The sequence below is a fragment of the Salmo salar genome, unplaced genomic scaffold (assembly GCF_905237065.1).
Source record: "Salmo salar unplaced genomic scaffold, Ssal_v3.1, whole genome shotgun sequence".
NCBI classification, from domain to species: Eukaryota; Metazoa; Chordata; class Actinopteri; order Salmoniformes; family Salmonidae; genus Salmo; species Salmo salar.
In genome coordinates, this window is record NW_025550630.1 from 122,501 (window position 1) to 137,234 (window position 14,734).

At 49.3% G+C, this 14,734-nt stretch overlaps 1 protein-coding gene across 1 annotated transcript in view; it reads left to right on the top strand.

Moving 5' to 3' along the window:
- Positions 1 to 14,734, top strand: part of LOC106590749 (vacuolar protein sorting-associated protein 13B) — a 258,600-nt gene that overhangs the window by 84,652 nt on the left and 159,214 nt on the right. The window contains exons 6-8 of the mRNA XM_045713900.1: positions 1,529 to 1,696; positions 6,445 to 6,626; positions 11,790 to 11,961. Coding sequence (XP_045569856.1) covers positions 1,529 to 1,696; positions 6,445 to 6,626; positions 11,790 to 11,961 — 522 coding nt within the window. The remainder of the gene's footprint in view (positions 1 to 1,528; positions 1,697 to 6,444; positions 6,627 to 11,789; positions 11,962 to 14,734) is intronic.

The following is a 14,734-nucleotide window of genomic DNA, read 5'->3' on the forward strand; positions in this document are numbered from 1 at the left end:
GAGAGGAGAGGGTTAGGGTTAGAGAGGAGAGGGTTAGGGTTAGAGAGGAGAGGGTTAGGGTTAGAGAGGAGAGGGTTAGGGTTAGAGAGGAGAGGGTTAGAGAGGAGAGGGTTAGAGAGGAGAGGGTTAGAGAGGAGAGGGTTAGAGAGGAGAGGGTTAGGGTTAGAGAGGAGAGGGTTAGGGTTAGAGAGGAGAGGGTTAGAGAGGAGAGGGTTAGAGAGGAGAGGTTAGGGTTAGAGAGGAGAGGTTAGGGTTAGAGAGGAGAGGAGAGGGTTAGAGAGGAGAGGAGAGGGTTAGAGAGGAGGGGTTAGGGTTAGAGAGGAGAGGGTTAGGGTTAGAGAGGAGAGGGTTAGAGAGGAGAGGAGAGGGTTAGAGAGGAGAGGGTTAGGGTTAGAGAGGAGAGGGTTAGGGTTAGAGAGGGTTAGGGTTAGAGAGGAGAGGGTTAGAGAGGAGAGGGTTAGAGAGGAGAGGGTTAGAGAGGAGAGGAGAGGGTTAGAGAGGAGAGGAGAGGGTTAGAGAGGAGGGGTTAGGGTTAGAGAGGAGAGGGTTAGGGTTAGAGAGGAGAGGGTTAGGGTTAGAGAGGAGAGGGTTAGAGAGGAGAGGGTTAGGGTTAGGGAGGAGAGGGGTTAGGGTTAGGGAGGAGAGGGTTAGAGAGGAGAGGGGTTAGGGTTAGAGAGGAGAGGGTTAGAGAGGAGAGGGTTAGAGAGGAGAGGGTTAGAGAGGAGAGGGTTAGAGAGGAGAGGGTTAGAGAGGAGAGGGTTAGGGTTAGGGAGGAGAGGGGTTAGGGTTAGAGAGGAGAGGGTTAGAGAGGAGAGGGTTAGAGAGGAGAGGAGAGGGTTAGAGAGGAGAGGAGAGGGTTAGAGAGGAGGGGTTAGGGTTAGAGAGGAGGGGTTAGGGTTAGAGAGGAGAGGGTTAGAGAGGAGAGGGTTAGAGAGGAGAGGAGAGGTTTAGAGAGGAGAGGGTTAGAGAGGAGAGGGTTAGGGTTAGGGAGGAGAGGGGTTAGGGTTAGGGAGGAGAGGGGTTAGAGAGGAGATGGTTAGAGAGGAGAGGAGAGGGTTAGAGAGGAGAGGGAGAGGGTTAGGGAGGAGAGGGGTTAGGGTTAGAGAGGAGAGGGTTAGAGAGGAGATGGTTAGAGAGGAGAGGAGAGGGTTAGAGAGGAGAGGGAGAGGGTTAGAGAGGAGAGGGTTAGAGAGGAGAGGGTTAGAGAGGAGAGGTTAGGGTTAGGGAGGAGAGGGGTTAGGGTTAGAGAGGAGAGGGTTAGGGAGGAGAGGGGTTAGAGAGGAGAGGGTTAGGGAGGAGAGGAGAGGGTTAGGGTTAGGGTTAGAGAGGAGAGGGTTAGAGAGGAGAGGGTTAGAGAGGAGAGGGTTAGAGAGGAGAGGGGAGAGGAGAGGGGCTCTTTAAGGAAGCTCTGAATTACTTGTCTCTGTTTCACTGGGTATTAACACTAAATTAATGTGGTGTGTGTGTGTGTGTGTGTGTGTGTGTGTGTGTGTGTGTGTGTGTGTGTGTGTGTGTGTGTGTCCTCCAGGCTACGTCCAGAGTCTGATCCGTCGGGTGATCAACAACGTCAACATCGTGGTGAATAACCTGATCCTGAAGTACGTGGAGGATGACATCGTCCTGTCTGTCAACATCACCTGTGCTGAGAGTTACACCGTCCACGAGTTCTGGGACCGAGCCTTCATGGACATCACAGGTCAGCTGTCTGCACACACACCTGTTAACCTGGACACACACCTGTTAACCTGGACGCACACCTGTTAACCTGGACACACACACCACACGCACACCTGTTAACCTGGACACACACACCACACACACACCTGTTAACCTGGACGCACACCTGTTAACCTGGACACACACCTGTTAACCTGGACGCACACCTGTTAACCTGGACGCACACCTGTTAACCTGGACACACACCTGTTAACCCGGACACACACACCTGTTAACCTGGACACACACACCTGTTAACCTGGACGCACACCTGTTAACCTGGACACACACACCACACACACACCTGTTAACCTGGACACACACACCACACACACACCTGTTAACCTGGACGCACACCTGTTAACCTGGACACACACCTGTTAACCTGGACGCACACCTGTTAACCTGGACGCACACCTGTTAACCTGGACACACACCTGTTAACCTGGACACACACACCTGTTAACCTGGACACACACACCTGTTAACCTGGACACACACCTGTTAACCTGGACACACACACCACACACACACCTGTTAACCTGGACACACACACCTGTTAACCTGGACACACACCTGTTAACCTGGACGCACACCTGTTAACCTGGACGCACACCTGTTAACCTGGACGCACACCTGTTAACCTGGACTGGTAGAGGGGACACACCTGTTAACCTGGACTGGTAGTGTGGGGACACACCTGTTAACCTGGACTGGTAGCGGGGACACACACCTGTTAACCTGGACTGGTAGCGGGGACACACACCTGTTAACCTGGACTGGTAGTGGGGACACACCTGTTAACCTGGACACACACCTGTTAACCTGGACTGGTAGTGGGGACACACCTGTTAACCAGGGCTGTAGTAGTGGACTATATAGGGAATAGGACATACCTTTTAACCAGGGCTGTAGTAGTGGACTATATAGGGGACACAGACCTTTTAACCAGGGCTGTAGTAGTGGACTATATAGGGGACAGACCTTTTAACCAGGGCTGTAGTAGTGGACTATATAGGACACAGACCTTTTAACCATGGCTGTAGTAGTGGACTATATAGGGGACAGACCTTTTAACCAGGGCTGTAGTAGTGGACTATATAGGGAATAGGACATACCTTTTAACCAGGGCTGTAGTAGTGGACTATATAGGGGACACATACCTTTTAACCAGGGCTGTAGTAGTGGACTATATGGGGACACAGACCTTTTAACCAGGGCTGTAGTAGTGGACTATATAGGGGACACAGACCTTTTAACCAGGGCTGTAGTAGTGGACTATATAGGGGACAGACCTTTTAACCAGGGCTGTAGTAGTAGACTATATAGGGGACAGACCTTTTAACCAGGGCTGTAGTAGTGGACTATATAGGGAATAGGACATACCTTTTAACCAGGGCTGTAGTAGTGGACTATATAGGGGACACATACCTTTTAACCAGGGCTGTAGTAGTGGACTATATAGGGGACACAGACCTTTTAACCAGGGCTGTAGTAGTGGACTATATAGGGGACAGACCTTTTAACCAGGGCTGTAGTAGTGGACTATATAGGGGACACAGACCTTTTAACCAGGGCTGTAGTAGTGGACTATATAGGGGACAGACCTTTTAACCAGGGCTGTAGTAGTGGACTATGTAGGGGACAGACCTTTTAACCAGGGCTGTAGTAGTGGACTATGTAGGGGACAGACCTTTTAACCAGGGCTGTAGTAGTGGACTATGTAGGGGACAGACCTTTTAACCAGGGCTGTAGTAGTGGACTATGTAGGGGACAGACCTTTTAAGCAGGGCTGTAGTAGTGGACTATGTAGGGGACAGACCTTTTAACCAGGGCTGTAGTAGTGGACTATGTAGGGGACAGACCTTTTAAGCAGGGCTGTAGTAGTGGACTATGTAGGGGACAGACCTTTTAACCAGGGCTGTAGTAGTGGACTATGTAGGGGATAGGACAGATCTTTTAACCAGGGCTGTAGTAGTGGACTATGTAGGGGATAGGACAGATCTTTTAACCAGGGCTGTAGTAGTGGACTATGTAGGGGATAGGACAGATCTTTTAACCAGGGCTGTAGTAGTGGACTATGTAGGGGACAGACCTTTTAAGCAGGGCTGTAGTAGTGGACTATGTAGGGGATAGGACAGATCTTTTAACCAGGGCTGTAGTAGTGGACTATGTAGGGGATAGGACAGATCTTTTAACCAGGGCTGTAGTAGTGGACTATGTAGGGGATAGGACAGATCTTTTAACCAGGGCTGTAGTAGTGGACTATGTAGGGGATAGGACAGATCTTTTAACCAGGGCTGTAGTAGTGGACAGGAAACCCTCGTTGTGAGGTGAACTGTGGGTACCTAAACCAGTGTTGTCCTAAACGTCTGAGTCGGGACCCGCCGTTGGGTGGTGGCAGAGAAGCAGGTGGTTCTGGGCCTTTTGGTATTTGAAGTGGTTTTCTCAGCCAGACTAAGTGGCCTGTTAACTGTAATTAAAGAAACATCGTTGTCCATTAAGCCATTAACACCCCCCCCTCCTTTAGTGAGAACACTTAGTCCACTTCTAAATGCCCTGGTACTGAAGAGACAAGTGTCTCTGCTGAATGTCTTCTCTCTCTCTCTCTGGCTGTTTGAAGTGGGCTCAGAGATAATGGCAATTTACTGCCAGGGCCTGGACATCTCACCCTCTCCCTCTCTCTCTCCCTTTCTGTCTCTCTCTCTCTCTCTCTCTCTCTCTCTCTCTCTCTCTCTCTCTCTCTCTCTCTCTCTGTCTCTCTGTCTCTCTCTCTCTCTCTCTCTCTCTGTCTCTCTGTCTCTCTCTCTCTCTGTCTCTCTCTCTCTCTCTGTCTCTCTCTCTCTCTCTCTCTCTCTCTCTCTGTCTCTCTCTCTCTCTCTCTCTCTCTCTCTCTGTCTCTCTCTCTCTCTCTCTCTCTCTCTCTCTCTCTCTCTCTCTCTCTCTCTCTCTCTCTCTCTCTCTCTCTGTCTCTCTCTCTGTCTCTCTCTCTCTCTCTCTCTCTCTCTCTCTGTCTCTCTGTCTCTCTGTCTCTGTGTGTCTGTGTCTCTGTCTCTCTCTCTCTGTGTCTCTGTGTCTCTGTCTCTCTCTCTCTCTGTCTCTCTCTCTCTCTTTCTCTCTCTCTCTGTCTCTCTCTCTCTCTCTCTGTCTCTCTCTCTCTCTCTCTGTCTCTCTCTCTGTCTCTCTCTCTGTCTCTCTCTCTGTCTCTCTCTCTGTCTCTCTCTCTGTCTCTCTCTCTCTCTCTCTCTGTCTCTCTGTCTCTGTGTGTGTGTCTCTGTGTCTCTGTCTCTCTCTCTCTGTCTCTCTCTCTCTCTCTCTCTCTCTCTCTCTGTCTCTCTGTCTCTGTCTCTCTGTCTCTCTGTCTCTGTGTGTGTGTCTCTGTCTCTCTGTCTCTGTCTCTGTGTGTGTGTGTGCAGTATATTTTCACTCCGGACTTCAACATTGCTCGTCCTAATATTTCAGCTTTTTTTTAATTCCACTATTTTACTTTTAGATGTGTGTGTATTGCTGTGTATTGTTAGATATTACTGCACTGTTGAAGCTGGGAACACAAGCACTTCTCTACACCCTCAATAACATCTGATAAACATGTGTATTGGTCTCCAGAGTGGCGCAGCGGTTCTAAGGCACTGCATCTCAGTGCTAGAGGCGTCACTACAGACACCCTGGTTCGAATCCAGTCTGTATCACAACCCGGCCGTGATTGGGAGTCCCACCGGGCGGGCCAGCGTCGTCCGGGTTTTCCTGGAGTCGGCCGTCATTATAAATAAGAATTTGTTCTTAACTGACTTGCCTGGTTAAATAAAAGTGATTTATATTTTGACTAAATGTCTTCCCGTCCTCTGTCCTGTCCCCCCGTCCCGTCCTCCCGTCCCGTCCCCCCCGTCTTGTCCCGTCCCCCCCATCCTCTGTCCCGTCCCCCGTCCTGTCCCGTCCCCCTGTCCCGTCCCGTCTCCCCTGTCCTGTCCCTCCTGTCCCCCTTGTCCCGTCCCCCTGTCCCGTCCCCCCGTCTCGTCCTGTCCCGTCCCCTCCCGTCCCCCCGTCCCGTCCCGTCTCCCCTGTCCTGTCCCTCCTGTCCCCCTTGTCCCGTCCCCCTGTCCCGTCCCCCATCCTCTGTCCCGTCCCCCGTCCCCTCCGTCCCCTGTCCCGTCCCGTCTCCCCTGTCCTGTCCCTCCTGTCCCCCTTGTCCCGTCCCCCTGTCCCGTCCCCCCGTCTCGTCCTGTCCCGTCCCCTCCCGTCCCCCCGTCTCGTCCCGTCCCCCGTCTCGTCCTGTTCCCTCCCCTCCTTTCCCCTCCCATCCCCTCCCGTCCTCCTGTCCCCCCGTCTCGTCCTGTCCCGTCCCCTCCCGTCGTCTCGTCCCGTCCCCTCCCGTCCCCTCCCGTCCCCCCGTCTCGTCCTGTTCCCTCCCCTCCTTTCCCCTCCCATCCCCTCCCGTCCTCCTGTCCCCCCCGTCTCGTCCTGTCCCGTCCCCTCCCCGTCCCCCCGTCTCGTCCCGTCCCCTCCCGTCCTCCTGTCCCCCCGTCTCGTCCTGTCCCGTCCCCTCCCATCCCCTCCCGTCCTCCTGTCCCCCCCGTCTCGTCCTGTCCCGTCCCCTCCCGTCCCCCCGTCTCGTCCCGTCCCCTCCCGTCCCGTCCCCTCCCGTCCCCCCGTCCCCTCTCGTCCCGTCCCCTCCCGTCCCGTCCCGTCCCCTCCCGTCCCCCGTCCCGTCCCCTCCCGTCCCCTCCCCAGCTCCTGATCTGGTGCTGCGTAAAGTGATCAACTTCAGCGACTGTACGGTGTGTCTGGATAAGAGGAACGCCAGTGGAAAGATCCAGTTTTACCAGGATCCTCTCCTTTACAAGTGTTCCTTCAGGACGCGACTACACTTCACCTACCAGAACATCAACTCTAAGATCCCTGCTGTTATCAAGGTGAGAGGCACAGACCTACAGCCCACTCTAGCCACAGGCCTGCTGCTAGCTGACATCCTCTCTCTGTCTCTGTCTGTCCTGTCTGTCCTGTCTGTCCTGTCTGTCTCTGTCCTGTCTGTCTGTCTGTCCTGTCTGTCTGTCCTGTCTGTCCTGTCTGTCTCTGTCTGTCTCTGTCTGTCTCTGTCTGTCTCTGTCTGTGTCTCTATGTCCTGTATGTCCTGTATGTCCTGTCTGTCTGTCTGTCTGTCTGTCTGTCTGTCTGTCTGTCTGTCTGTCTGTCTGTCTGTCTGTCTGTCTGTCTGTCTGTGTCTCTCTGTCTGTGTCTCTCTCTCTGTCCTGTATGTCCTGTATGTCCTGTCTGTCTGTCTGTCTGTCCCAGTTAGTTATAGAGACTGGGTTATAACACAGTGAGTTGTGGTACGTTAGGACCAGTTATAGAGACTGGGTTATAACACAGTGAGTTGTGGTATGTTAGGACCAGTTATAGAGACTGGGTTATAACACAGTGAGTTGTGGTATGTTAGGACCAGTTATAGAGACTGGGTTATAACACAGTGAGTTGTGGTATGTTAGGACCAGTTATAGAGACTGGGTTATAACACAGTGAGTTGTGGTATGTTAGGACCAGTTATAGAGACTGGGTTATAACACAGTGAGTTGTGGTATGTTAGGACCAGTTATAGAGACTGGGTTATAACACAGTGAGTTGAGGTACGTTAGGACCAGTTATAGAGACTGGGTTATAACACAGTGAGTTGTGGTACGTTAGGACCAGTTATAGAGACTGGGTTATAACACAGTGAGTTGTGGTACGTTAGGACCAGTTATAGAGACTGGGTTATAACACAGTGAGTTGTGGTATGTTAGGACCAGTTATAGAGACTGGGTTATAACACAGTGAGTTGTGGTATGTTAGGACCAGTTATAGAGACTGGGTTATAACACAGTGAGTTGTGGTATGTTAGGACCAGTTATAGAGACTGGGTTATAACACAGTGAGTTGTGGTATGTTAGGACCAGTTATAGAGACTGGGTTATAACACAGTGAGTTGTGGTATGTTAGGACCAGTTATAGAGACTGGGTTATAACACAGTGAGTTGAGGTACGTTAGGACCAGTTATAGAGACTGGGTTATAACACAGTGAGTTGTGGTACGTTAGGACCAGTTATAGAGACTGGGTTATAACACAGTGAGTTGTGGTACGTTAGGACCAGTTATAGAGACTGGGTTATAACACAGTGAGTTGTGGTACGTTAGGACCAGTTATAGAGACTGGGTTATAACACAGTGAGTTGTGGTACGTTAGGACCAGTTATAGAGACTGGGTTATAACACAGTGAGTTGTGGTACGTTAGGACCAGTTATAGAGACTGGGTTATAACACAGTGAGTTGTGGTACGTTAGGACCAGTTATAGAGACTGGGTTATAACACAGTGAGTCGTGGTACGTTAGGACCAGTTATAGAGACTGGGTTATAACACAGTGAGTCGTGGTACGTTAGGACCAGTTATAGAGACTGGGTTATAACACAGTGAGTCGTGGTACGTTAGGACCAGTTATAGAGACTGGGTTATAACACAGTGAGTTGTGGTACGTTAGGACCAGTTATAGAGACTGGGTTATAACACAGTGAGTTGTGGTATGTTAGGACCAGTTATAGAGACTGGGTTATAACACAGTGAGTTGTGGTATGTTAGGACCAGTTATAGAGACTGGGTTAAAACACAGTGAGTTGTGGTACGTTAGGACCAGTTATAGAGACTGGGTTATAACACAGTGAGTTGTGGTATGTTAGGACCAGTTATAGAGACTGGGTTATAACACAGTGAGTTGTGGTACGTTAGGACCAGTTATAGAGACTGGGTTATAACACAGTGAGTTGTGGTACGTTAGGACCAGTTATAGAGACTGGGTTATAACACAGTGAGTCCTGGTACGTTAGGACCAGTTATAGAGACTGGGTTATAACACAGTGAGTCGTGGTATGTTAGGACCAGTTATAGAGACTGGGTTATAACACAGTGAGTCGTGGTATGTTAGGACCAGTTATAGAGACTGGGTTATAACACAGTGAGTTGTGGTATGTTAGGACCAGTTATAGAGACTGGGTTATAACACAGTGAGTTGTGGTATGTTAGGACCAGTTATAGAGGCTGGGTTATAACACAGTGAGTTGTGGTATGTTAGGACCAGTTATAGAGGCTGGGTTATAACACAGTGAGTTGTGCTATGTTAGGACCAGTTATAGAGGCTGGGTTATAACACAGTGAGTTGTGGTATGTTAGGACCAGTTATAGAGACTGGGTTATAACACAGTGAGTTGTGGTATGTTAGGACCAGTTATAGAGACTGGGTTATAACACAGTGAGTTGTGGTATGTTAGGACCAGTTATAGAGGCTGGGTTATAACACAGTGAGTTGTGGTATGTTAGGACCAGTTATAGAGACTGGGTTATAACACAGTGAGTTGTGGTATGTTAGGACCAGTTATAGAGACTGGGTTATAACACAGTGAGTTGTGGTATGTTAGGACCAGTTATAGAGACTGGGTTATAACACAGTGAGTTGTGGTATGTTAGGACCAGTTATAGAGACTGGGTTATAACACAGTGAGTTGTGGTATGTTAGGACCAGTTATAGAGGCTGGGTTATAACACAGTGAGTTGTGGTATGTTAGGACCAGTTATAGAGGCTGGGTTATAACACAGTGAGTTGTGGTATGTTAGGACCAGTTATAGAGGCTGGGTTATAACACAGTGAGTTGTGCTATGTTAGGACCAGTTATAGAGGCTGGGTTATAACACAGTGAGTTGTGGTATGTTAGGACCAGTTATAGAGACTGGGTTATAACACAGTGAGTTGTGGTATGTTAGGACCAGTTATAGAGACTGGGTTATAACACAGTGAGTTGTGGTATGTTAGGACCAGTTATAGAGGCTGGGTTATAACACAGTGAGTTGTGGTATGTTAGGACCAGTTATAGAGACTGGGTTATAACACAGTGAGTTGTGGTATGTTAGGACCAGTTATAGAGACTGGGTTATAACACAGTGAGTTGTGGTATGTTAGGACCAGTTATAGAGACTGGGTTATAACACAGTGAGTTGTGGTATGTTAGGACCAGTTATAGAGACTGGGTTATAACACAGTGAGTTGTGGTACGTTAGGACCAGTTATAGAGACTGGGTTATAACACAGTGAGTCGTGGTACGTTAGGACCAGTTATAGAGACTGGGTTATAACACAGTGAGTCGTGGTACGTTAGGACCAGTTATAGAGACTGGGTTATAACACAGTGAGTCGGTGATACGTTAGGACCAGTTATAGAGACTGGGTTATAACACAGTGAGTCGTGGTACGTTAGGACCAGTTATAGAGACTGGGTTATAACACAGTGAGTCGTGGTACGTTAGGACCAGTTATAGAGACTGGGTTATAACACAGTGAGTCGTGGTACGTCGGGACCAGTTATAGAGACTGGGTTATAACGCAGTGAGTTGTGGTACGTCAGGACCAGTTATAGAGACTGGGTTATAACACAGTGAGTTGTGGTATGTTAGGACCAGTTATAGAGACTGGGTTATAACACAGTGAGTTGTGGTACGTTAGGACCAGTTATAGAGACTGGGTTAAAACACAGTGAGTTGTGGTACGTTAGGACCAGTTATAGAGACTGGGTTATAACACAGTGAGTTGTGGTACGTTAGGACCAGTTATAGAGACTGGGTTATAACACAGTGAGTTGTGGTACGTTAGGACCAGTTATAGAGACTGGGTTATAACACAGTGAGTTGTGGTACGTTAGGACCAGTTATAGAGACTGGGTTATAACACAGTGAGTTGTGGTACGTTAGGACCAGTTATAGAGACTGGGTTATAACACAGTGAGTCGTGGTACGTTAGGACCAGTTATAGAGACTGGGTTATAACACAGTGAGTCCTGGTACGTTAGGACCAGTTATAGAGACTGGGTTATAACACAGTGAGTCGTGGTACGTTAGGACCAGTTATAGAGACTGGGTTATAACACAGTGAGTCGTGGTATGTTAGGACCAGTTATAGAGACTGGGTTATAACACAGTGAGTTGTGGTATGTTAGGACCAGTTATAGAGACTGGGTTATAACACAGTGAGTTGTGGTATGTTAGGACCAGTTATAGAGACTGGGTTATAACACAGTGAGTTGTGGTATGTTAGGACCAGTTATAGAGACTGGGTTATAACACAGTGAGTTGTGGTATGTTAGGACCAGTTATAGAGGCTGGGTTATAACACAGTGAGTTGTGGTACGTTAGGACCAGTTATAGAGACTGGGTTATAACACAGTGAGTTGTGGTACGTTAGGACCAGTTATAGAGACTGGGTTATAACACAGTGAGTTGTGGTACGTTAGGACCAGTTATAGAGACTGGGTTATAACACAGTGAGTTGTGGTACGTTAGGACCAGTTATAGAGACTGGGTTATAACACAGTGAGTTGTGGTACGTTAGGACCAGTTATAGAGGCTGGGTTATAACACAGTGAGTTGTGGTATGTTAGGACCAGTTATAGAGGCTGGGTTATAACACAGTGAGTTGTGGTATGTTAGGACCAGTTATAGAGGCTGGGTTATAACACATCTGACTGGCCTAGTTTCTGCTGTCCGGCTGTTTTCACAGCCGTGTTTCACCCATTTCTTATTTACCGTTGTGGACATGGAATAGAGTCTAGACCAGGGCTCCCTCCAGGAACAGGGTGGGAAAGCCCCGGTCTAGACGTCTCTCTCTCTCCAGGAACAGGGTTGGAAAGCCCCGGTCTAGACGTCTCTCTCTCTCCAGGAACAGGGTTGGAAAGCCCCGGTCTAGACGTCTGTCTCTCTCCAGGAACAGGGTTGGAAAGCCCCGGTCTAGACGTCTCTCTCTCCAGGATTAGGGTTGGAAAGCCCCGGTCTAGACGTCTCTCTCTCCAGGAACAGGGTTGGAAAGCCCCGGTCTAGACGTCTCTCTCTCTCCAGGAACAGGGTTGGAAAGCCCCGGTCTAGACGTCTCTCTCTCCAGGATTAGGGTTGGAAAGCCCCGGTCTAGACGTCTCTCTCTCTCCAGGAACAGGGTTGGAAAGCCCCGGTCTAGACGTCTCTCTCTATACTAACTGTTTCCTCTTCCTCCTCTTCCTCCCGTCAGATCCAGACGATGGTCGAGTCCCTGAAGCTGTCCATCACAGACCAGCAGCTGCCCATGTTCATCAGGATCATGGAGCTGGTCCTCAGCCTCTACTACGGAGAGATAGGAGGAGGAGGGAAGGACGGAGAGGGAGAGGAGGGGAGCGGAGATAGAGAGGTCATCACTACACCAGGTTAGTCTGGGGTTAGACTCTGGTCTATACTGCCCTCTAATACAGGGGGGAGGAGGGGAGGGAGGGAGGAGGAGAGGGGAGAGGAGAGGAGAGGGGGAGGAGGAGGAGGGAAGGACGGAGAGGGAGAGGAGGGGAGCGGAGATAGAGAGGTCATCACTACACCAGGTTAGTCTGGGGTTAGACTCTGGTCTATACTGCCCTCTAATACAGGGGAGGAGGAGGAGGAGGGAGGAGGAGGGAGGAGGGGGAGGAGGGTGAAGGAGGGGAGGATGAGGGAGAGGAGGGGGAGGAGGGGGAGGAGGAGGAGGGGGAGGAGGGGAGGATGAGGGAGAGGAGGGGAGGAGGAGGAGGACATGCCGGGCCGGGCTCCGTTACTATTCTGCATGCTGTCTCAATTTGTCCTGTTTAGTGAATTCTTGGATGGTGAGCGACCCCAGACCCCACAACCATAAAGGTCAATGGGTTCTATAACTGATTCAAATGTTATGTTCCTTTTGATGGCTCCTCTGGCCTCGTCTCAGATCGTTTACACCTGTGGTGCTGATGTCTCTCTCTCTCTCTCTCTGTCTCTCTCTGTCTCTCCTCTCTCTCTCCTTTCTGTCTCTCCTCTCTCTCTCTCTCTCTCTCTCTCTCTCTCTCTGTCTCTCTCTCTCTCTCTCTCGCTCTCTCTCTCTCTCTCTCTCTCGCTCTCTCTCTCTCTCTCTCTCTCCTTTCTGTCTCTCCTCTCTCTCTCTCTCTCCTTTCTGTCTCTCCTTTCTGTCTCTCCTCGCTCTCTCTCTCTCTCTCTTCTCTCGCTCTTCTGTCTCTCTCTCTCTCCCTCTCTCCCTCTCTTTCTCTCTCTCTCTCTCTCTCTCTCTCTCTCTCTCTCTCTCTCTCTCTCTCTCTCTCTCTCTCTCTCTCTCTCTCTCTCTCTCTCTCTCTCTCTCTCTCTCTCTCTCTCTCTCTCTCTCTCTCTCTCTCTCTCTCTCTCTCTCTCTCTCTCTCTCTCTCTCTCTCTCTCTCTCTCTCTCTCTCTCTCTCTTTCTCTATCCTCTCTCTCTCTCTCTCTCTCTCTCTCTCTCTCTCTCTCTCTCTCTCCTTTCTGTCTCTCCTCTCCTCTCTCTCTCTCTCTGTCTCTCTCTCTCCTTCCCTCCTCTCTCTGTCTCTCTCTCTCCTCTCTCTCTCTCTCTCTCTCTCTCTCTCTCTTCTCTCTCTCTCTCTCTCTCTCTCCTCTCTGTCTCTCTCCTTCCCTCTCTATTTCTCTCTCTGTGTTTTTCTGTAACTGTAATGTTAGTTGGCAGGGCTCTCCTCTCTGTCCGATACCAGATGTCAGCGTCAGTGTCATGCTCCTGCTATGTGGGACCCTGAGAATGAATTAGTATCCTATCACACAGATATACAAGAGGGGAAGCGCTGCTTGGACCCTGAGCACTCCACATCTTGTTGTGCTGGAAGGGATGGAGAGAAATGGGAGGGAACAGACTTGTTCTGGTGTGTGTGTGTGTGTGTGTGTGTGTGTGTGTGTGTGTGTGTGTGTGTGTGTGTGTGTGTGTGTGTGTGTGTGTGTGTGTGTGTGTGTGTGTGTGTGTGTGTGTGTGTGTGTGTGTGTGTGTGTGTGTGTGTGTCAGGGTGGTGTGTGTGTGTGTGTCCACTCAGGACGTATTAATCGTCCGTGACTTTTAATTGCCTGTGGTTTTCTTCAGCACCATTTTTCAAAGGGTGAATATTAATTCATCCTCTTTTCAAAGGGTTTTCTTTTCCCTACTAATGAACTGGAAAATAGTTCCTACGTTGTGTTACTGTGTGTGAATCAGTGTGAGTTTTAGGTGGAATCCAAAAGCAACGGCTGATTAATGTTATTGTATGTTGTCTAAACGTGCCTGTAGGGGTCATTCACCGAAAACATTCCATCACTCACCGTTTAACCAGTGTTTTCCCTCGTCTCTGCGGGAAATGAATTGAAACACTCACCGTTTAACCAGTGTTTTCCCTCGTCTCTGTGGGAGATGAATTGAATCACTCACCGTTTAACCAGAGTTTTCCCTCGTCTCTGTGGGAAATAAATTGAAACACTCACCGTTTACCAGTGTTGTCCCTCGTCTCTGCGGGAAATGAATTGAAACACTCACCGTTTAACCAGAGTTTTCCCTCGTCTCTGTGGGAAATGAATTGAAACACTCACCGTTTACCAGTGTTGTCCCTCGTCTCTGCGGGAAATGAATTGAAACACTCACCGTTTAACCAGAGTTTTCCCTTGTCTCTGTGGGAAATGAATTGAAACACTCACCGTTTAACCAGTGTTTTCTCTCGTCTCTGTGGGAAATGAATTGAAACACTCACCGTTTAACCAGAGTTTTCCCTCGACTCTGTGGGAAATGAATTGAAACACTCACCGTTTAACCAGAGTTTTCTCTCGTCTCTGTGGGAAATGAAATGAAACACTCACCGTTTAACCAGTGTTGTCCCTCGTCTCTGTGGGAAATGAATTGAAACACTCACCGTTTAACCAGTGTTGTCCCTCGTCTCTGTGGGAAATGAATTGAAACAATCACCGTTTAACCAGTGTTGTCCCTCGTCTTTACGGGAAATGAATTGAAACACTCACCGTTTAACCAGTGTTTTCTCTCGTCTCTGTGGGAAATGAATTGAAACACTCACCGTTTAACCAGAGTTTTCCCTCGTCTCTGTGGGAAATGAATTGAAACACTCACCGTTTAACCAGAGTTTTCTCTCGTCTCTGTGGGAAATGAATTGAAACACTCACCGTTTAACCAGTGTTGTCCCTCGTCTCTGT